Genomic DNA, 24013 nt, shown 5'->3' on the forward strand with positions numbered 1-24013 from the left:
CATCAAGGGAAGGCGTGTGGAGTTCAATCAACACTTCTTTGGTGAAACTTTTGGGTTGCCCACCAGTGTTTTGATGAAATGTGCAGACCTACCTGATGGTAATTCCGATCACTGGGCAGCTCAGTTCACGTTGGATGGAGCACCTATCAAAGTAAACGGCCTCAAGCAAAGCTTAAAGCCCGCATATCGACTGCTAGCCAACATAGTAGCAAAGACACTTTTGGCTAAAACTGGATCTTATGACAAGATCACTCTTGAGAAGTTTCAGTACATGGCCTCCATTTCCTCTCAGTTGAACTTCAATTGGTCGTCTATTCTCTACTCTACTCTAGGTGAAATGATTCGAGGCAAGGGACAATCTGAAGGTTTTGCTCTACAAATTTGTCATCTTCTTGTAGCTTTAAGTGTGGAATCCTCTACTTTTGAAGCCCTGCACGTCTCAAAATGGCTCAATGCAGTTACTATACCCTTGTTCTTGCAAAAAAATCAAGTGACTACTGATCAATTAAGGACGATCAAAAGAGAGATCGGGGCATAACAACAACAAGCTGCTATGGGCACTACAGCTCTTCAAATCAAGCGTACTTGAATTAGCAGACACACTGTAATCGTGGACTCTGATCTCGATGATGAGTTTAGTGACAATGCTCCTTTGGTCCATGTTTTTGCCAGTTCTTCCCCTTCTCCAAGGAAGAAAACGGCTATCCAGCCATCTCAACCGAAACCCAAGAGGATTAAGTTGCTCTCAACCGTTCACACTCCAACCTCTCAAGTGACAGAAGCAACAGTAGCAGTCTCCGCCTCGATAGCTCTTGCTACTCCGACAATTTCTATCTTTCAGCTGACAACCCAGCCCACTGAAAGCAATACAATTACTATTGCACCAATCTTGATGGCAATCTCATCTCCATCAGTCGCTGCAGTGTTCACCACTACTGATCCCTTCATCAGCACCCACGCTCATTCACTCAAAGGCATCACTCTTATCCAGTTATCAGTTTCAGCTCTCACTACAACCGTGACCGATGTTCAGGTCAAAGGCAAAGACATCTTCATACCACCGCCAAAACACCAATCTATAGGAAAAATGGAAGTCCTCCTCATCGTCTCCGGCATTCTCAGAGCTGTGCGTTTTAGACTTTGCGAATTTGAAGAATGGATCAACTATCGTTTCAACATCTCATATTCTCAGGTTTTGCATAAGGGTAAGCTAGAATACCTCACCAAGTTAGAGAATAAAATGTTCATTCTCACAGCTACCTCACATCTCGAGATTGCCCTCAGCAGATATAAGCTAGTTGATGTCCAACTCTGTGATAGTCTCGCCCGATATATTCTCGCTCAACAAGAACATAACTTTTAATCAATGAGCAAAACTGCCAAGGATGACGCTGAATTCATCTTACGACTTAAACAGTCCGTCGATGTCACTGATACTTTCTTATGAGAATATCGGCTGAAGCACTCTATTCCTCACCCGACGGATGAATACTTGCGTCTGTACCATGAAGAAGTTCAGGCGATGATTCCAATTTTGGATTCTCACGATAGCTCCGAAGCGCCTGACTTCATCTTCACTTCAGAAGAACATGATTTCATTGCAGCACAAGAAGAATGGCCTATGGCATATTCCTCTTTTGATTCTACCGCTGAAGAGCCGACGATATCATGTCCTACCACTATGTCAGAACCTCCACTAATCCAACCAATCACCTCAGTAGCTGATGATTCTCTTCTTGAGATTCCACTCACTTTGGTATCAGATGTTTTGAAGTCATTATCTGACTTGGATGATGATCAGCCTACATCTCCTCTTCATGAGATTCACTCGTCTGACTCATCTCCAAACCCGACTGCTGAAGTGTCTCAACCAACTAGTCCTATCAATCCAGTTGATCAGACGTTTAGGATTGATACATCCGCCTTATTGATTCACACAACAATAACACCACTTGCTGAGCACAACATCCTCCCCTATTAAGACTACTGCAGATGCTAAAGCAATCACAATCAATGCTTTTAGCAACAACTTTGACAAGCTTGCTTCAGATTTGTTTGTTGAACCCGAATCCTCGACTTATTCTCTGGAACGCATCATCGAAGACCTTCTTTCTACAACGCAGAGCCTCAACAATCGCATCCAAGGTCAAGATGCTGGCATTGAAGGCTCTCGATTGGCGATCATCTTGTCTCCAAAGCCTATCCTCTGAGATTGGAAGATGTGTCACTGAATTGAAAAACTACAAGGAACGTAATATTCGAGCCATGGATACTGTTTCCAAACAAGTATCACAAACTGTTCGTCGCACAAATGAGCACACCTCCGCACAAATCTCAGTTCTTCAAGCTGACTTGACTGCTCATATTGACTCCCGTATTGACTCCTTCCAAGCCACCATCGGTGCTCAACTTGGAGAGATCATCTCTCATCTTAACCGTGGTAATGTCAAAAAGGGGGAAGTATCCAGAAAATCAATTGACACTAAACGACAAAAGCAAGATACTCCACAACAAAGAATGCAAAAACAAAGGAAATAAATATATATCAGGTATATTTATCTTATTTCAGCAACGTAGGTGTAATAGGATTTTATTGCGCTCTATCAATGATTGCTTGTAACATTCTATGTATCAATGTAATTCATTTTTGCAATGAATTCATCTCGTATACTTTCTTCTTAATGATTTTCGGGGTCTAGGTTTTGTCATCACCGAAAAGGAGAAAATTGTTGAATCCTAACTTTTGGTGATAACAAAACAATACATCGTTGTTCTATATTGGCCGCCGCTTATATGTATAACATGTGTTCAAGAAAAGTCTACTGACTCCAACATATCAGCTGACGAATAAGCAGTATCAGCTAATCTTAGTATATCAACTGTTATCTGTCAACCGAGCTAAGAACATCAACCGGTGCATACTCAACTGATCTTGTCAAGGATATATATTGAACTAACGAGTTGATAAGATACCTTCCGTATTCAAGAAGCTATGAACTCCCAATTCTCGAAAAGTTGGCAAGACAACTTAAATGCAAATGACGAAGCATTTAAGGAGCCGTCTGATAAAGCAAGGAAAGCCATTAATAACATTTAATGTGAAGACACATTGAATAGACCAGTTAAGGCGCTCCTAGTACAGATATTCAGAATATATAATAACAGGTCATATTTCAAGGATTGATATCTGACACTCAAAGATGCTTCCTACCGTTGTCTAAAGGAAAAATACGTTGGAGAAATCAATATAAATATCAGAGCACTTTAACAAGGAAAAGTAAGTCACGCTTACAAAGATTTGCATACTTGAGCACTTGAAACCACTTCTCAAATACTTGACTTCTCACTCTACCTGTAGTAACCCAGATCATATTTTAAGATAATAATATGTTAAATATAATTAAGGATTAGTAATTAACCAATTCAGGAGATTAATCAGGCTTAAGAATTAAGAATTGGGCTTCCAATATTTTGGGCCAGTTCGGACGGTCCGAAGATGACTTTGGACGATCCGAACTCAACAGTTTGGGGGCTCTGATTGTGCCTTGTTGACTTTGGAGTTAAGGGACGATTGAACGGTCCGAACCAGGATCGAACGGTCCGAACTTCCTTATGCCAAGTAGGCAGGATTACTCAGCCATGGATTTTGACAAGTGTCGGATGTAGGATACTTTGGATGGCCCGAAGTGGCGATCGGACGGTCCAAACTCGACATGTCTCGCATGCAGGCAGTGAGTTGGATCAGACGATCCGAACTCGAGTTTGGAGGGTCCGAACTTGACCAAAAATTTTCCTATAAATAGAGGTCTTCAGATTCATTTCTGATTACGAATTTCCGAGTTTTCTTTTTCATTTACATAGTGTGAGATATACATTTGAGGGCCTATCGGTTATTATAGAAGTTCTGGAATAACCAAGGTGTGGTTATAGTCATCCGGGACTAGCAACTCCAAAGGGCTTACTACGGACAAAGGTATGGTCCGGGAATTTATTAAAGTTTTGGGAGTACTTATTAGCTTAGTTAAGGCTTATAGAACTTGTGTAGTGATACGGTAAACTTTTGAATATAGGCTTGGAACCTAGGATGCTACTAGACTTGAACTAACCTAGAGGTACGTACACATTGACTGAGATTGTCAGCGAGTATACATATTTATGTGTTGCATTTATTTGACATTATTATATGGCATGATATATGATTTACCGCTTTTTCATATTCATATGTCATGTGCATATACATGTTGAGCCTATACCTTGTTATACTTGATTATAGAGCCACTCAGCTCTATACTTGTTAGTATGTCACTGAGAGTACTGCGACGGCGGGGATATGTATGTCTGACTACTCTAGTGTACTAGACGATTGTGGTTGTACCCAGAGGTTGATCCGTGAGGTTACATCACTCATGTGGTGCCTGTACTGAGCATGCCTTATCAGATGACCCTTTACCAGTCATCACGGTTGCATGCATCATATACATATGTTTACTCATGTTTATGTACTGTGCATTAGCGCTCACGTCCTAGTTGTTATCTTGGACACCCCATTCCACGGGACATGTCGCAGGATGGCCGGAGCTGGGAGTTTGAGGCAGGACTAGGGATCAGGAGCTTTGAGAAGTTATAAAGCAGGTTTCTATATAGCTGTATACTGTTTACATATTAGTTGTTCGATTTGGTTGTATGCAAGTAGGACCGAAACCCTTGTTGGGAGGTGAGAATCCTGAGGAGGCGAGGAACTGGATGGCCAGGATCAAAAGTGATTTTCGAGTGTACAGAGGAGCAAAAGATGGAAGTTCTAGAGTTTGTTCTAGATGGGCATGCACGATTATGGTGGGATGCCAAGGCAGCTCAGACACATACTGAGAGAGGACAGGTGACTTGGGAGGATTTTCGTCAGCAGTTTCAGAAATTATATTTTCCTCCAGCTGTCCGTCAGGCACGATCGATGGAGTTGCTTACGATGAGACAGGGATCTATGACTATTGATGAGTATCAGCAGCGATTCATTGATTTCTACCTTACAGTCCTCATATCAATGAGAGTGATGCGTCCAAGTATGATATCTTTCTGCAAGTCTTGAATCAGGATATCTACTCACAGGTTGTTGTCTGTGATGATCGGACATCCTACAAGACTCTGGTTAATCGGTGTCGTCAAGTGGAGAACAGCAATAGGCGGGCACTGTTGATGATGCCAGGACAGCCTAGTGGATCTCTTGGACCTAGGGCTCAATCTTTTGTACAGTCTGGTACTATGTCTTCTTCTTCTACTAATTCTTCTGGATCTTGTGGTTCATGAGGTATGTTCCGGTTCGGAAAGAAGAATAATAAGAAAGATGAGTTTTGCAGTCACTGTGGTGGAAAGCATTCTGCAGCTTCTTGTAGGAAGGCTTCCGGTGCTTGTTTTATCTGTGGTGAGCAGGGACATCTGAGGAGGGATTGTCCTCAGCGTATGGGAGCTGCGAGTGGATCATGATCGCAGATGGGATCTCAGGCTTCTACTCATCCATCTTAGCAGCCAGCACCACCTAGTTCTTCTAGTTTCCATCCACACATGCAAGGACAAGTGTTTGCTCTGTCTCAGGAGCAGGCTACTGAGGGAAATGATCGCATGTTGGCAGGTACCTTTCTGTTATGTGGTATTCCTGCACTTGTTTTAATTGATACTGGAACATCGCATTCCTTTATTTCTAGTCGCTTTGTTAAGAGACATAGATTACCATATAAATCATTAGACCTGGATTTAGTTTTATCTACTCCGCTGGAGCAGGAGGTAGTAACTAAGAGTCTAGTGATGAGTTGCCTTATATAGTTTGAGGATCATATGTTGTCTGCTAATTTGATGATTCTGGCGATGGCAGATTTTGATTGTATTTTGGGAATAGATATGCTGACTTTGTATCACGCTACTCTGGATTGTTATCAGCGTCTGGTACAGTTTCATCCGATTGAGGGTGATACCTGGTACTTTTATGGTGAGGGAGCACGCCTCCGATGCCAATTGTATCGGCTCAGAAGGCATGTCATGTCTTAGAGTCAGGTGGGGACGGCTACCTCATTCATGCAGTTGATATATCCATGAGTAGTCCGGGTATTGATCAGTTACCGGTTGTCAGTGAGTTTCCTGATGTATTCCCTGATGAGATCCCTGGATTTCCTCCGGTTCGAGAGGTTGAATTTGATATTGATCTAGTACTAGGAACAACGTCTATATCCCGAGCACCTTATCGTCTGGCACCGTCAGAGATAAGAGAATTGAAACAGTAGTTGCAAGGTCTGCTTGATAAGGGATATATTCGTCCGAGTGTTTCTCCGTGGGGAGCACCTGTGTTATTCTTCAAGAAAAAGGATGCATCGATGCGATTATATATTGATTACAGGCAGTTGAATCGTGTCACCATCAAGAATAAGTATCCTTTGCCGTGAATTAATGATATGTTCGATCAATTACAGGGTACTTATATCTACTCCAAGATAGATATGAGATCGAGATACCACCAGATGCTTGTACGAGACTCAGATATTTCTACGACTGTTTTTAGAACCAGATACAGGCATTATGAATTTCTGGTGATGCCATTCAGTCTGACGAATGCACCGACAGTCTTTATGAATCTGATGAATCAAGTATTTCGAGAATATCTAGATATATTCGTCATTGTCTTCATTGATGATATTCTTGTCTATTCTCATGACAGGAATGAGCATGCACAACATCTGAGAATTTTATTGCAGACGTTACGAGAGAAGCAACTATATGCGAAATTGAACAAGTGTGAATTTTGTCTTGATCGGGTAGTGTTTCTCAGTCATGTGATTTCTAGTGAAGGAATATTTGTTGATCCAAGTAAGATAGAGGCAGTGCTGAACTGGTCTCGTCTGACGACGGTTGCTGAGATTCAAAGTTTCTTGGGTCTAGCGGGTTATTATCTTCGGTTTATCGAGAATTTTGCACAGTTGTCCAGGCCTTTGACTCAGGTTACTCGGAAAGATGTTGCTTTCACATGGTCCTCAGATTGTGAGGAATCATTTCACGAGCTGCGTAGATGTCTTACTACTGCATACATGATATCTCTACCTTCTGGATCAGGAGGTTATATTGTCTATTCTGATGCCTCTGGTCAGGGGTTATGATGTGTTTTGACACAGCGCAGACATGTTATCGCCTATGCTTCTAGGCAGTTAAAGACGCATGAGGTGAATTATCCAGTGCATGATCTTGAGTTAGCCGCCATTGTATTTGCACTCAAGATCTGGAGGAATTATCTTTATGGCGAGAAATCTGAGATATTCACGGATCACAAGAGTGTGAAATATTTATTCACTCGGGCAGAGTTGAATATGCGACAGAGACACTAGAGGATGGACTTACTGAAAGACTATGAATGTGAAATTAAGTATCATCCAAGTTCTGCTAATCTTATTGCTGATGCTTTGAGTCGGCAGGTTAGACTTTTTGCACTTCAAACTAGTGATTTATCTCATATGATTCAGGAGTGATGTTCATTGAGTTTTACGCTCAAGCACAAGAAAGGTAGAAATGGAATTCGTTTATATACTATTTTATCTGAGCCAGCATTGTATTCTCGGATCAGAGAAGCTCAGATATCTGATGTTAAAACTCAGCGTTTGGCACGTCTGGTCAATGGGGTTAATACATCTGGAATCCATTTTCAGTCAGATGGTTTATTGTGCTTATGGAATCGAGTGGTTGTACCTGATGTTGCGGAGCTCAGGAATGATATTCTTTCTCACGCACATATGAGTCGATTGTCAGTTCATCCTGGAATTATGAAAATGTATAAGGACTTGCGAACTAGATTTTGGTGGAAAGGGATGAAGCGGGGTGTATATCAATTTGTTTCTCGATGTCTTGTTTGTCAACAGGTCAAGGCTGAGCACCGACGACCAGGTGGATTACTGCAGAATCTTGAGATTTCCGAATGAAAGTGGGAGCACGTGATTATGGATTTTGTCACCAACTTGCCTATGACTTCACGTTAGTGTGATGCTATCTGGGTCGTTGTTGACCGTTTGACGAAATCAGCACACTTTATTCCTTATAACCGGGAGTATTCTTATGATCGCATGACACGCTTATACATCCAGGAGATAGTGCGATTGCATGGGATTCCAGTGAGCATAGTCAGTGATAGAGACCCACAGTTTACCTCACATTTCTGGGGTAGTTTTCAACAGACGTTGGGTACCACTCTGAGTTTAAGTACTGCATATCATCCAGAGACTGATGGTCAGTCAGAGAGCACTATTTGTACGCTGGAGGATATGTTACGTTCTTCTGTCATGGATTTTGGTTTGTCTTGGCAGGATCAATTACCTTTGATCGAATTTGCCTACAATAATAGTTATCATCGCAGTATTGATATGGCACATTTTGAGGCATTGTATGGTCGATGATTTCGTACTCCGTTATTCTGGGATGAGGTCGGGGAACGGAAAGTTGAGGGTCCTGAGTTGGTGCAGCATATTGTAGACAAGGTAGATTTGATAAAAAGGAGGATTAAAGCTGATCAAGATCGGCAAGACAGTTATGAGAATATTCACCGTAGGCCTTTGTAGTTCGAGCTTGGTTAATATGTTTTTCTGCGAGTGTCACCTTTCATGAAGGTGATGAGGTTCGGTGTGAAAGGCAAGTTGTCACCTCGTTTCATTGGGCCTTTCAAGATACTGGAGAAGATCCGAGATGTTGCATATCATTTGGCGTTACCGCCATATCTTTCCATTATTCATGATGTTTTTCATGTGTCGTTACTTAGACAGTACATAGCTGATGAATCACACATTATCCATCCTATTGACGTTCAGCTAGAGTCAGATATGTCGTATGTCGAACGAACACTCCGTATCCTAGACAGGAAGGAGAAATTTCTTCGAAACAAGACTATACCACTTGTGATGGTACAGTGGCAGCGCCGAGGCATTGAAGAAGCAAATTGGGAAACCGAAAGTCGTATGCGAACAGAATATCCTGAGTTGTTTGCTTTGTACTTTTGATTACCATTTAAAGATGTAATTATAGTTGTTATAATAAAACATGGTTTGATATTTTATATTGTTATCTTGATTTGTCTTTAGATTTTATTTCGCGGACAAAATATCTAAAGGTGGGGAGAATGTAGTAACCCAGATCATATTTTAAGATAATAATATGTTAAAATGATTAAGGGTTAGTAATTAACCAATTCAGGAGCTTAATCGAACTTCAGAATTAAGAATTGGACTTTCAATATTTGGGTCAGTTCGGACGGTCCGAAGATGACTTCGGACAATCCAAACTCAGCAATTTGGGGGCTCCGATTGTGACTTGTTGACTTCGGAGTTAAGTGACGATCGGACAGTCCGAACCAGGATCGAACGGTCCGAACTTCCTTATGCCAAGTAGGCAGGATTACTCAGCCATGGATTTTGACAAGTGTCGGATGTAGGATACTTTGTACGGCCCGAAGTGGAGATCGGACGATCTGAACTCGACGTGTCTCGCATACAGGCAGTGAGTTGGATCGGACGATCCAAACTCGAGTTCGGAGGGTCCGAACTTGACCGGAAATTTTCCTATAAATAGGGGTCTTCAGATTCATTTCTGATTATGAATTTCCGAGTTTTCTTCTTCAGTTACATAGTGTGAGATATACACTTGAGGGCCCTATCGGTTATTATAGAAGTTTTGGAATAACCAAGGTGTGGTTATAGTCATCCGTGACTAGTAACTCCAAATGGCTTACTACGGACGAAGGTATGGTCCGAGAATCTATTTAAGTTTTGGGAGTACTTATTATCTTAGTTAAGGCTTATAAAACTTGTGTAGTGATACAGTGAACTTTTGAATATAGGCTTGGAACCTAGGATCCTACTAGACTTGATCTAATCTAGAGGTACATACACATTGACTGAGATTGCCAGCGAGTATACATGTTTATATGTTGCATTTATTTGGCATTATTATATGGCATGATATATGATTTACCGCTTTTCATATTCATATGTCATGTGCATATACATGTTGAGCCTATACCTAGTTAAACTTGATTATAGAGCCGCTCAGCTCTATACTTGTTAATCTGTCACTGAGAGTACTGCGACAGCAGGGACATGTATGTCTGACTACTCTAGTGTACTAGACGAGTGTGGTTGTACCCAGAGGTTGATCCGTGAGGTTACATCACTCATGTGGCGTCTGTATTGAGCATGACGTATCAGATGAACATTTATCAGTCATCACGATTGCATGCATCATATACATATGTTTACTAATGGTTATGTAATGGGCGTTAACACTCACGTCTTAGTTGTTATCTTGGACACCCCATTTCACGGGGCAGGTCGCAGGATGGACGGAGCTGGGAGTTCGAGGCAGGACTAGGGATCAGGAGCTTTGAGAAGTTATACAGCAGGATTCGATATAGCTACATACTGTTTACTTATTAGTTTTTCGATTTGGTTGTATCACTACTGATAAATAAGCCTGGATATGTTTTACTAAGCTGATATGTAAATTATGGATTATGTTTTCGCACGTTTTACTCTGTTATGCATTTTTGCTTTATTAAGTTTAATACATGCTATTAGTTTCCAGTTAGTAGGTGATTCAATGCAGGGTCAGTACACTACCCTTCTCTTAAAATCATATCCGATGTATAAAGAGATCATTTTCAAGTTTACTCAAATCCAACTATTGTTTGAAGAACACCATGTGCTACAAGGATTTGAGACTCTAAGCCTTCAAGAAGCTTAGACATTCTAAATCATCAACTGAGAAAAGTTTGATAAGAACTTAGAATCTTATCAGTGTGAATCTAGGAGTTCCATCTTGGGCATTTGATAAGTCCTAACTTGGATCGGATGTATTGCAAGACGTTGAGATTGAACTCTAAACATCCATAAACATATTTGTGCTTACGTACGTTACTACAATATTACACTTCATCATTATCATCTTGTTTAGTAAGAGTTGTTTCCGCACTATCTAAGTAGCTCTTATATATCTAGCAAGCTAAAAAAAATCAGTTGAGTGAACTAACATTTGTTTAATCATATTGCATTAGAATTAAAAGTTTTTATAACTGTGTATTCCCCCTCCCCATACACATACATTCGATCCCCAACATGTGAGTTGAATTGTAATTTTACTCATATGTTCTTATCTCATTAATGTCTTTAATTTAATATTTTTTATTATAATTATACTTATAGTGTATTACATTACATATATAAATATGTAAGTTGTGTTCTTTGTTTTATTAATATTATAATTTATTATAATATGCTAATAAACCCAAAAAAACAGACAGTAAAAAAGGTATTACAAAAACATAAATCTAATATATATTATCATTTAACATACATATAATTAAACATTAACCTTTATCATTTACCTTAATATCTTAAAAATATATTATTATATTAAACCATATTGATAAAAACAAATTTTAATTTTAATATTTTACATAAAATAAATTATTTTTTTTATCACCACTATAAATATATTATTATATTAATATGTGCTATCTATCTCTAAATTAAAGAATTGTTTTCATTATGAGTTTTTTAGGAATGCTATATGCTCTAATTAATAAAATACTTAATTGTGATATTTTTAATATATTTTTATATTTCATAATTAAATAATAGTGATTTTTTTCATTTGGATTATTTTTGGTAATTTTAAACGCATTAAATTAATTAAAGATATAGTAGTATTAGTTTAATTATTTTTTTCACTGTTTTAACGATATTGTTCTGCTCTATATAATCTTTTGAAAATTAATACATATATATTGTGTGTGTATGTGTTTGTGCATTTATGCATATTTATTCAGTACTTATGATTTTATTGTTTAAATTTAAAAGTTAATTTTTACTATAATTTGAAATATGAATGTATTTATCTTATGATTACGAGGGGTCACAATTTATTTTTAAAAGAATTACAGTTATTTATTTGAAATTATTCTATGATGAATTATCTTGAGTTTTTTTTTTCCACTAGAATCCTTGTGAAATACTGAAAATACACTTCTCGCCTATGAAAATTAAATAGGCATCTTAGCCCTTAACTTTTTATAATATTTTCAGGTTTTACCCCTTATCACGACGACTTGTTGAACGTGCATTTTTCTTTTGCGTCTATGCTACTATTTTCTCGACAATATTAGGTCTATGACACGATAAATACCTTATATTTTGTAATACTTATCAGATATTCTTAAATATATCACCCACATTAGAATACACAAATTTTCTCAACGAAGTATTGCTATGTGAGTAATGTATTTGAGTTGAAAAGTATTACAATAATATATATATATAAATGAATTTTTAAAGCATATACCTAATATTGTCAAAAAAAATTGTTATTGTTGGGGATCGGGTGCGTGTGTAGAGGGGGTGAGGGTGAATACACACTCTTAAAAAATTAATACTTTAAAGAGATGAGGTTAAGAAAATGTTAGTCTTTTTATCCAAATTTTTTCAGCTTCCTTGATGAATAAGAGCTACTAGATGGTAGTGCGGAAATGACTCTCACTAAGCTAGGTGATAATAATGAAAATATGATACAATGAAATAATATAAATGTGCACAAAATTGTTTATGGATGCTCGAAGCTTAATCTCCTACGTCACCCCTTCTTCCTCACGAGAAGGATATACTAGAAGACTTTGGTTATTAAAACATCTTGTATTATACTCAATCCAAGTTAGAACTTATCCCTGCCTAAAATGGAACTCCTAGATTTACACTGTTAAGATTCTAAGTTCTTATCAAGCTTTCTTCGGTTGATGATGTGAATGACTAAGCTTTTGACAGCTTAGACTCTCAAATTCTTGGAGTGTGATCAATGTTTTTCAAACAACAGCTTGGATTTGAGTAATCCTTGAAAAGATTTGTTGAAGATCAGATTTGTTTCTGCTTAGCAAAGAGTTGAGTGGGCAGTAGAGTGTTGAGAAAGTTTGTGTGCTCAAGATCGAATGCTTTGATAATACATTAGTTGTGTGTCCTTCTCTCTTTCTTGCTTCATATTTCTATGATATTTATATGTCAATCTTCAACGTCTCTTTTTCATTGATATCAACAATCTATCTAGTTGCTTTGTCAACGGTAAGAGATGTTTTTTCAAGCAGATACTTAGCAGATTATTTTTCTCTTTAGGTAGAGTAAAGTCTGCTAAACTTTGAATATCTGTACTTGGAGTTGCTTGAATGCCCATTCAATGTGTCTTCACAATAAATTCTACTTAGGCAGAAAAACAAAACATTTATAACAAACTCGCCATAAATTTTTGGTATTTCACAGGAGATTTTGATGAAAAAACCTTTTATTTTTTTAATTTTTAAAAATATAGTTTATGTCAGTTTTCATTTGGAGGTTGATGTGAAAATATATGTAGACAACAATGTGGAATCTTCACTGCATTGGTCTCATGAAAAATACTAAAAGTGAAAAAAAAAATTAAGATAACGAACTATAAAAGAAATTTGATAATATAAAAAATCAAATTGCAAAAATACAAACATATAAGACCAAAATTAAATTTTTTTTCTGGTGTTTGTACAATGAAATTGAGCATTCATAATGAATTTGAAGTCCTATTTTTTAAATTTATCTAAGAATAATGCTAAAGGTACAACAAATATCGTGTACAACGATATTTACAACAATTATATTGTGAGATTTTGCTATTTTATCGCGAGATTTTGTATTCAATTTATCGTAAATTTTGATATATTTAGTTTTTGTATTGTGTTGTAAGATTTGGTGTATAAAATTCGTTGTACATGTAGCATTGCTTTTTTTTTTTCTAATTATTATTTGCAGTATAATTTGATTAGTTTTAAGTGCTATTTTCATACACTTTCAATTTTATTCGTAGAAAAAGAAATAAATGAGGCATTTAAAAACATTAAATTTATTATCTACTTTTGAATTCAATGCATGAGATAATTTTTTTAATAAATATTAATTATAAGGATTAATTTACTTTTACATATGATATTTTAATTTTTTTAAAAAAAACACACATTATATTTTTATATGATTATTTAACATGTCATCTTTTATACATATGTATTTTATTACACGTATTTATTTGATTCATATCATCTTCATGACATATCAATACTAATTTCCAAAAGAAACATTCTGATACAAAATTATTATCTATAATATATAATTCTAAAAAACAAATAGACAAAGATAAACAAAATCCATAATAGTTTTTAAATTTAGCACAAGCATAAGTTATATGAATTTAATAACATTTTAGTGATTTATTTTAACATTTGTATGAATATATTTCGTAATCATGTTTTCACTTGTTAGTCACCCACATGCAACGTTGCATGTGGCACCTTCCTAGTCTCTTTAAAAGTTGACAAGAAAAAAATACAGTATAAGAACACACATAATTATATAAATAAGAAGATCAACCATAGACATGGAAAACGAAAAAAGAAACCTAAATTATCATAAATTAAAAATTATTATATATAACACATAAAATTGAAATTCTTCATTTTTGAACTCGTAATATGTTGATGTCATCCATTTTCATCATTTTTTGGACAAAACAATTGAGATTGTAATATTTGTACAACTGAATTAATCTACAATTTTATATATAATCTACAAATGTCTTAATTAATACATGTAGATTTTTGAATTCTAAAAAAGTAAATAGAAATAATCATGTCTTCAAAAAACGCACGAAAAAAGTAAAGAACCATAAAAATAGATGACCCATTGATACGCAAAAATGGTCGTTAAATAGTGTCTCAAAAACACAGGATCATCGACCCGGAACAGTTGGAAAAACCCAGATTAATCTTGCGTTGATCTCTTTGTCTTTAGAAAAGAAACACATATGTGATGATGATAGATGTGTCAGATGAATTGTTGGGGACATTTGTGCCCATAATGGTGTACTGGGTTTACTCGGGGATGTATGTAATAGCAGGATCAGTATTTGAAAAGTACAGGCTTCATCCCCAGAAAGATGAAGATGACAAGAATTTAGTGCCCAAGAAGGAAGTCGTCAAAGGGGTCCTCCTTCAGCAGGCTCTTCAGGCTGCTGTTGCATCACTTCTCTATGCTGTTAGTGTCTTCTATATACACATATTCTAATTGTTTTCTTTTCTATCATGGAAAATTGTTACAAGACCGTGTCACGAATCAATTTCAGAGACATATATCTTATTTGACTAGATCAAAATATAGCATCGTTTACGTCAAAAGTATTATTGAGTATCATCGTTCACTGTAGAGTTGAATCGAGTTGATATATGAGATCGTCACAAAGGAGACCTACTCCAATTTTTTTTTAGGGCCCCTCGTTTCAAACTTGACCTATTTTGTCTAAGATGAATTATACGTTATCGGCTAATAAAGAATATATATATTCAAAATATTGAAGCACTCGTGTGCCTGAAATCTAAAGTTTCCTTCTTTTTTAAATGGCATATTTTTCATGTAGATTACTGGAAGCAAGTTTGAATCTGCAGCAGCAGCTGGGCAAACTTCGTCCCTGGTGGTTGTTGCTGTACAATTCGTGGTTGCCATGGTGGTTTTGGATACATGGCAATACTTCATGCACCGCTACATGCACCACAACAAGTTCTTGTACCGCCATATTCATTCCTATCATCATCGTCTCGTCGTCCCATACGGATTCGGAGCTTTTTACAATCACCCATTCGAGGGACTATTGATGGACACCATAGGTGGGGTGTTGGCCTTCCTTGTTTCGGGCATGTCTCCCCGAGCTTCCATCTTCTTCTTCTCGTTTGCTACTCTAAAAACCGTTGACGACCACTGCGGACTATGGATACCGGGGAATCTTTTCCAGTTGTTGTTTAGCAATAACTCGGCGTATCATGATATTCATCATCATCTGTACGGGAACAAGTATAATTTTGCTCAGCCCTTCTTTGTGATGTGGGATAGGATTTTGGGTACTTACATGCCGTATTCGCTCGAGACGCGAACTGATGGGGGATTTGTAGCACGACCTGTTGAAGAATGCAAGGAAAATTGAGTGAAACCAGTACTTTTTCACAATAGAGCATATCTGATTTTCAGGCTTGCTTCACTTCTGATATATATTTAGTTCCTTTTCTGTTACAGTGGTGTCTGAAAGAAATAATGAAAGCAGAAGCTTTTCATGGATATTTCTGGGGCCCTTTTTTATGATTGTTTATTTTATGACTCTTCCATTATCTTTGGGTTTTTTTTATTGGCATTGTTTGTTTAATGTGGATATTGTGTTCAAAATGCTGTTTGAATTCATTATCTATACATCAAGGGCAAGTGCATCTCCATCACATACTGTAATTCTAGTTTCATTTGAGTTTAAGAAGATATGAGATTGAAATTCATCCAAGTCAAATAAACCAATCCAAGTAAAATGGATTTGAAATCGTTGAACCTTGTAACGCTGGATCGAACTCATGCGTCACCTACACTCTCTATAATAAGACCATATCCAGCATAAGCTACATTTTCATGACATCATATCATACAAAAAAAGAAAGAACCTAAGCATGAGAATAACAAAATGTAATTGATTTATGTTCTTCTAAAATAACAGTATAATAACATTGGGAGAATTGGGATGACAAAATTGAAAGTGATCAATAAATACCATTAACACTATGAGTTTCGATAAATTACTAGTTAAATTCGAGCTACCCAGCTTGACTGCATCCCCACTCCCTTTCAATGGAAAAACTTTAATAGCCGGGTAAAGTGAACCGTGCATCATCGGAATGTGTACGAGAAATCAAAGAATTGTCGTGTTTTCTTGGGGTTTTACTGCGTTGAAGTGGAGTTGCCAACCCAGTATTGCTTAACTGCAACCAGTATTTTTTCGGGGACGAGGGGACCGTCCTCATGATCCATCATTTTAAAATCCCATTTCATACCAGCAATCATCTTCTTCACCTTAACTATTACATCTACTTCATCACGGAGTATGACTGCACCTTCTGGTCGGAGGATTCTGTCCATTTCTAACAAAATGTCTTCATAGTCACATCTGTGTTCATTTTTAATGAATCAGTTTGTTAGTTCTTGAAGTCAAGTCTGTGTTCTTTTTTGTCATCAGTTGTATATTTCAAGATTTCTTGGAACCCAACAGACAAATAGGATACCGAAAACTTACTTGTCTTTGTACAGGCTGAAAAGACCATTAGCATGGATAAGATCGTATGTTCTTGGATAAGTAGAAAAGCCTTCACACCTGAAAAAGAAAAAAAATACAGTTGGATACACGACGGGGTCGGTACGTAAATTGGTAGCCTAGCAGGACAAAAAGAAATTTCACTAGATTGGGTAAAACGAGACTCAGCCAGGTTATGATCCATCTACTATATTGTGTGGCCACATATGTGGTGCAACAATTGAAATTTGGTGATTAGGCATCTACAGTTTCAAAATATTTGAGTTGCACCAATAAAATTAGATATAACAATCAGTAAATAGACAAACATTCGGCCCTATAAGCAGAAAACGAAAATTGTAATTGAAAACGAAAAGAATACCAGTCGTGATAAATGCCAATCAATCCCCGTTCATAAATGACTCCCAGAGTATTTTTCTTGGCAATCGTCGGCACAACATTCATTACCCAAAATTTGGGAGAATGAAGTGCAGCAGCAAAACCTCCCAATCCAGCATTCATATCCATAATGTTCCGGTACCTTCCGGAGTCAAGAATCTTGTTGATCCTTTTATAGGCGCTGACGTGCTTTTTCCATTGCTTGTTGTCCTCCAAGTACGTCTCAACAGAGACTCCGGAAACCGACCCACTAGCGATTCTGGGAGGGACGGCATAAAGCCTCTCTGGGAACGGTTTAAGTACCCCACTTGATGCCTCATCACTGTTTGCGTTGGTATATGGAGTAACACACGGCTCCATTTTCTTGTACCTAATAAATGATAGACCAAACACTGAGTGCGTGCATAAAAGCATACTTTTTGCAACTTAAGTACACACGCAAAACATGAAAGTAATGAAATCCAAAATCCCTCATTGGGGTTTTGTATGTATAGTTATTCATACCAGACGTCATCAGCATCTTCAGATTTACAAAAGGTTACTCCAGCATTTTCTTGTTCTGCACGACAAGCATCAGTATCCATGGTCTTCTGCCATATAGCAATTTCACCTTTCTCAGACTTCTTTTCCCAGCAGAGAAGTTTGGCCACTTCTTCAATCTTTCTTTGTTCTTCCTCGAGGTCTTCCTTTGTACGTTGCCATGGCTTGTAGTTTATCTTCCAATTGATAGGAGGCCCCGAAAGAACCCAGTAACCACCGGGCCTAAGAACACGATCAACCTCCTTCATATACAGTCCATCTGCCAAGAGAAAACCAAATTACACAAACAACAATAAGCCCAAGGATGACGAGAAATACCATCCCACGATGCATTGTTATCTTATTTATGCACAAATTTTCGTTTGGACATTTGGTCCTTACCATTTACCCCCCAAGGTATAAGACAACGAGAACAGTGAGCCATGTCAAAAGCTCTGGATGGATATGGAGTTTTTATAGTTCCAAGAACACCAATAACAGCAGGTACACCCCTTTCAAGTGCAAACTGAACCTGGGCCTCGTGTGAATCTCGTGGAGCAAACGACATTGCAATAACATTTCTTTTCCAGAGATAAGCCCCCCAACTAGCAACCTGAAATCATGAAATATATCAGAGTCAAAAACACATAAATCCAAAAATTTGGCATCAAACACCTAAATAATCAAAGTAAAAGACCACAAGAAAGTGCAAAATCAACAAGTATAGCACTGGACATACCCCACATCCAGTATCCAATGCTGTCCTTACAGTTCCATCAGCTATTGGTATAACTGAAGCCAGCTGGTCAATATACTTGTCGGCCCCCTGAGGAAATTGCGTTCCTCCACCAGGGAACCTAAACACATCTCCCTCATACTGGATCCAGTTCTGAATAGCCTTCTCAACAGTCAAGCTCTTGTATGGAGCATTGGCATAAGGAACATAATCACGACTTTTTGGCCATGGAAATGGGGTTACATATCCTTCGGGAGCTGGAATAAGGCAATGGAGCTTCTCTGCTTGAGGAGGGCAGTGCCTTTCACGATATATCATATCATCCCTAGGGAAAGTCATTGCGCGACTTTGGTCTTGGCAGGGCGTGTAATCAGTGAATCGAGTGTGGCATGGCTTATACTCAGTTGTTTTAGAATCAGAATCATCAATAATCCCGGCTTCACCAGCATGGCGGGTTTCAAAATTGAGGTTCGGAACAATGTTGCAGTTCTCTCCACTCTTGGTCATCTCAAGGGCTATGCTATCTCCCTTTCCAAATCCACTTCTCTGCCATGCTCCAAGTAAGTAGAAGAAACAGCACAGACCAGCTACTATAAAGATAGACACAGAACTTCTAGTTCTACCATCACCTGAATTAAACTTGTTTGCCATCACGAACCTGAAACATTTGCAACTCAAATTAAGTCTACATAAAAAGAAAGTTAATTTCCCAAATTCGACACGATTTTCCCGCATGAACATACAAAAATGATCCATATCTATATCAAACTCGATCTGTAGAGAAAAAGTGTTGCTATTCCGATCATTTCCCAAAGCTAGTAACTATAATTTTTCAATGCTTTTCCTCTCAAATTCACTTCTGGAAACTTCACATACTCAAATACACATGCAGTTAATAGTAACATAAATAAACTATGGTTCACCCAACAACATAATAAAAGATGATATAAACCATTAAGTGTAATCTTCTCCCAATAAATATCATACGGATTCCACAGATTCAATGCTGATGTACATCACAAAACAGAGCATAACTTAGATCTGCTGCCACTTTAACAAGATCCATTGTTATCATCGAAAGAACAAACTTTAAATGGATCCATTTCTTAAAGACATTAATGGATCTATCAGTAAAGTACCTCTAAAAGAAAGGTTCATCTACTTCAACCTCAAACAACATTATAACTTTATTAAAATCCAAAAATCATCACACACTAAAGATCACGCAAGAAAGGGACCAAAAATCAATAAACCGCCATCTGTAAAACATCATGTTAATTAAATTCTCAAATCAAGAATCCATTTGCTTAAATTAAAAGAGAAACACTTAATCTTCATTGTCTAAATACTAAGTGTCCGTCAGAAAGTATGTTCCAAATGACGAGCATTCAAGCAGGAGCTCGATTGTTATTCCGAACCCAGAAACTAAATCATTAAAAATAAACAATATAAATCAGATTCCACAAATTTCCCGAAAACTCCATTCATCAACAGAGAGACAAAACCAAACGATGAGCACTAAAAATTATCAAAAAAAAAAAAAAAAACAGGACACTCGAATTATTAACGAAGTTAAGAAATGCATCAATCAATAAAAACTCATACCAATCACATCAGTTGACGCGAACACTGATTCAACGATCTAAAAAAGGTCGAATCTTTACGCTTTTATATCACCGATTACGCTATGAACAGATCCGAACAACGGAGTTTTGGCACAACACAAGCACTCAATAGCAAACAAATCCTCACTTCATCTAAACAAATATTCCTTGAAATGGTATATTTTTATTGTTCATCATGCGCGCATATGTAGATCGAGCCACTCGGATTTGGGTCTCTTTAAATGTTGAAAGACAAATATATCTTCTTTTCTTTTTTCTTTTTTCTTTTTTGCTTTTTCGTTATTATTATTTTATTTAATGCCAGTCATCACCAACCATTAAACAATTTTTCTAATTGGCCCTTCATTTTAGTGCCCAATGACTTGCCTCAAAACTTTTCAAATTGTACAAATCAACCCTAAAATTGTAATAATTTTTTACTCTTTTTTGAGAGGAGTTGTGGCATATTTACTTTTAAATCGAAATCCAAATCTTTTTAGCAGGTATTCTGTAAGAAGATCTCACAGATATATATTATTTAGACGAGTTGACTCGATCTGATTCTACAATAAAAATAATAATTTTGGCATAAAAGTGAATTTTTATGAGTCAAATCGAATATGAGATTAATTTAACAAAATTGATACACGATACAGTTTTATAAGATTTTTTGTTTTATTTTTAAAAAGTGCATAAATGTCAAAGCCTCGAATTTAAAATATTTAACGAAAATTAGAGTTTGGATCACCTAAACACTAATAAATACTTATATGCATCAGATTAGAACGTTCAAATGTTATAATCAAAATACTTGCAATTTTACTTCTTTGTTATAATTCATTTCTACGATGAATTTCTTGGTGGTTCATAATCTAATATATATCAGAAATGTTACTCATTTCTATACAAAACACTCATATAAACATTTGCAATCAAAACAAAAAATTTGAGATCCACTGCTTTTTTGTTTTGAAATAAAAAAAATTAATATTAACATTTTTTATATAAAATAACAAATGTGGCTCAGGGATGAGTTTATGCTGCCCTTCAGGTAGCCACAGTTCATGCTGCTCTTCGGGTAGCCGATAGCCACAGGATGAGTTCATGCTGCCCTTCGGGTAGGCTACCCGAAGGGCAATTGGACGGTGGCAGATCAATTACAAATCAATTGATTTGATATGCAAATTGATCTGCCACCATTAATGTTGACAGATGGACAATGCCCCACTGCCAATATTGACTCATCCGTGGCTCAGACCAAACCTATCACAAGCTACACTATATGGCCTTGTCACTACTCACTAGTCAGCAAACATAGGACATAGTTTTGATTAGTTTGGTCTCTAAGGAAAAAGTAGTGATAGAGGACTAGATTGATATAATCAAGCAACGAGGGGGTAAAATGCAAATATCCGTGGTTGAGAACTGGAGACCACTTAAATGAGATGATAACATCCAACCCCGCATGTTTTTTTAATATTTTCAAGGGAGCGGGCCCCACAAAGCTCCACCGTCTCCGCGTATGATAGGGTGCACGGGGTGCGCAACACGCATACACGCTATGGGGCCCAAATCTGTATCGGGCCCCCACGACAATAAAGGCCAATTAAAAATTACTGAAGATTGGGCCCACAATCATGTGGATCCAGGCCACCGAATTCTGAATCGTGGGTGACAAAAAGTCAGCATGATGAACGGTGGATGATGACGGATGGTCAGATCTAAAGTAGGAAAATAGTTTTAATTTTTTTAAACAATAATAATAAATTAAATCAATCGTGTAGACAGTATGGAAGGGGTTTCATTTTTGGGTAAATTTTATTGGATCTTTGTGAATTTTTTTTGAATTTTTTTTCCTGCAAAATATTTTACTAAATTTAGTTTTTTGCAAAATATTTTAATAAATTAAGTAAAATTGCCTTCATACGTTGAACATATGGTTAGATTATGGAAGGTAAATTACATCAGAATCCTCTTCATATATTTTTAAAAACAAAAAAATCCACTCCGTGACTGAAATTAATTGCATTTAAAAATTTGTGTTTTACAAAATTAAGCGTAAAACTCCTTGTATAAGGTAAATGCGCTCGAGTTTCTTTTAACACATGGTTAAAGTAGTGTTTGGAAAAGCTTTTATAAACACTTCTTAGTTTTTTCTTTACAAAATTTTGAAAAAGTTGAGAAATACTTCTTAGAAGCTCAACCAAACAATATCTAAATGCACCTGTAATTTGGGAAAAAAAAAAAGAGGATACATTATATTATTAAAATTTTTTAATGGATTTCCTTTCAAATTTTTTTTTTTTTTATGGATTTTTATGGGTCCTTTTTTTTCTCCTATTTTATGTATGACCTGTAAATATATTTATACATCCACCAAAATTCAAATGGTAGACCAATTCTTTTTCTTTTATTTTTTTATGTTATACCAATTCTTTTTAATAATAATAATAATAATAATAATAATAATAATAATAATAATAAATTTTAAACGACCGACTTACATTCTACCATATTAAAATTTGATCCATACATCATAGTTTGTGTTGAATAAATCAAAAACCAATCCGTGTAATTCATATCCATCCTATGACATTAATTAATGCTCATTAATAAACAACCTTAATATTTAATTGCAAGATCTCATGAATCAAGGCTATAAATTTTTCTAATTTATTGTTTGTGAACAGTAGTGGTCCACGATTATTTTATGGACCCATAGAGTAGGCAAATGTTTATATATATTGGTGTGCTATATATTAATGCTTTTAATTGACTATACCTAGCTTTCAAACTTAAGTTTCATTAATAATTGATGTGTGAGTGTGACTTTGAAGTTAAGTCTATGGGGGTAATTTTTCTCACGATATCATTAGATCATGTGAGTTTCACATTTTAATGAAAGTTAATGTCATTTGTTGATGATCGAAAAGCTAAAATTTGGTCACGTTAATGTCATTTGTTGATGATCGAAGAGCTAAAATTTGGTCACATAATTGACAGAGAATACTCATGATGTAAGGTAGAAAATCCTGACTTTGATAACATAGGCACCAAGAATCAATCACGTCTTAAAGATTAGCTCAAATCAATTAGAACTGTCCCAACGCGTAGTAATTACTTCGATTGGTAAACAATTTATTAGTTCTTCAATAAAATCTTGGATTCGAGTATTTTATAAAGGGATAAAAAATATATTGAAAAAAAGAAAAAGAATCATAATGTGGGTACAAGGAATAAATTTGAGCCCAGGGCTTCGAGAATGATTGGTTGGATTTTAAACAAATGGAGCCATTTTTTTTATTTTAATGTGATTTAACCATTATTAAGTCGTAAATATGTGAGAAAATAACGGGTGATACTATGCTACACCGAGTGAAACAATCAATATTTTTTCTTCACATGTTCGCGCGAATATAATGATAACAAAAAAAAAATTTACAGGCGGGATTATCCACATTATTTTTTTTCAACGTAATGTTCGCGCGAACATCTCAACAAAAACACAAAAGAAATATATTTCACCTAATGTAGCATAGAATCACCCGAAAATAGCAAATTGAGCTTATCAGTTGGATTCAGT

At 36.5% G+C, this 24013-nt stretch overlaps 2 protein-coding genes across 2 annotated transcripts; one reads left to right on the plus strand and one right to left on the minus strand.

The window, feature by feature from the left end:
- Positions 1-14828: 14828 nt before the first annotated feature.
- Positions 14829-16417, plus strand: LOC140872341 (sphinganine C4-monooxygenase 1-like). The gene is made up of 2 exons (XM_073275161.1): positions 14829-15110; positions 15490-16417. Exons 1-2 carry the CDS (start codon positions 14886-14888, stop codon positions 16048-16050), a joined length of 786 nt encoding a protein of 261 aa, XP_073131262.1. The 5' UTR covers positions 14829-14885; the 3' UTR covers positions 16051-16417.
- Positions 16418-16562: 145 nt separating this feature from the next.
- On the minus strand, positions 16563-20688 carry LOC140872339 (probable methyltransferase PMT2). Its single transcript, XM_073275160.1, has 7 exons — positions 20432-20688; positions 18830-19484; positions 18493-18703; positions 18076-18370; positions 17555-17941; positions 17176-17253; positions 16563-17049 (listed from the first exon to the last, which is right to left on the minus strand). The coding sequence occupies exons 2-7, from the start codon at positions 19475-19477 to the stop codon at positions 16824-16826; spliced, it is 1845 nt and encodes a 614-aa protein (XP_073131261.1). The 5' UTR covers positions 19478-19484; positions 20432-20688; the 3' UTR covers positions 16563-16823.
- Positions 20689-24013: the final 3325 nt, after the last annotated feature.

Source organism: Henckelia pumila, unplaced genomic scaffold (genome assembly GCF_033568475.1).
Source record: "Henckelia pumila isolate YLH828 unplaced genomic scaffold, ASM3356847v2 CTG_461:::fragment_3, whole genome shotgun sequence".
Lineage (NCBI taxonomy): Eukaryota > Viridiplantae > Streptophyta > Magnoliopsida > Lamiales > Gesneriaceae > Henckelia > Henckelia pumila.

Bases quoted from the DNA above. Each gene is read 5' to 3' on its own strand.
- LOC140872339 (XM_073275160.1), bottom strand. From the start codon at position 19,477: ATGGCAAACAAGTTTAATTCAGGTGATGGTAGAACTAGAAGTTCTGTG. The intron at 18,704-18,829 runs GTATGTCCAGTG...TCATGATTTCAG, and splicing joins CATTGGATACTGGATGTGGG to GTTGCTAGTTGGGGGGCTTA. The intron at 17,254-17,554 runs GTATTCTTTTCG...TTTCTTTTTCAG, and splicing joins ATTGGCATTTATCACGACTG to GTGTGAAGGCTTTTCTACTT.
- LOC140872341 (XM_073275161.1), top strand. From the start codon at position 14,886: ATGATGATAGATGTGTCAGATGAATTGTTGGGGACATTTGTGCCCATA. The intron at 15,111-15,489 runs GTTAGTGTCTTC...TTTTTCATGTAG, and splicing joins TTGCATCACTTCTCTATGCT to ATTACTGGAAGCAAGTTTGA.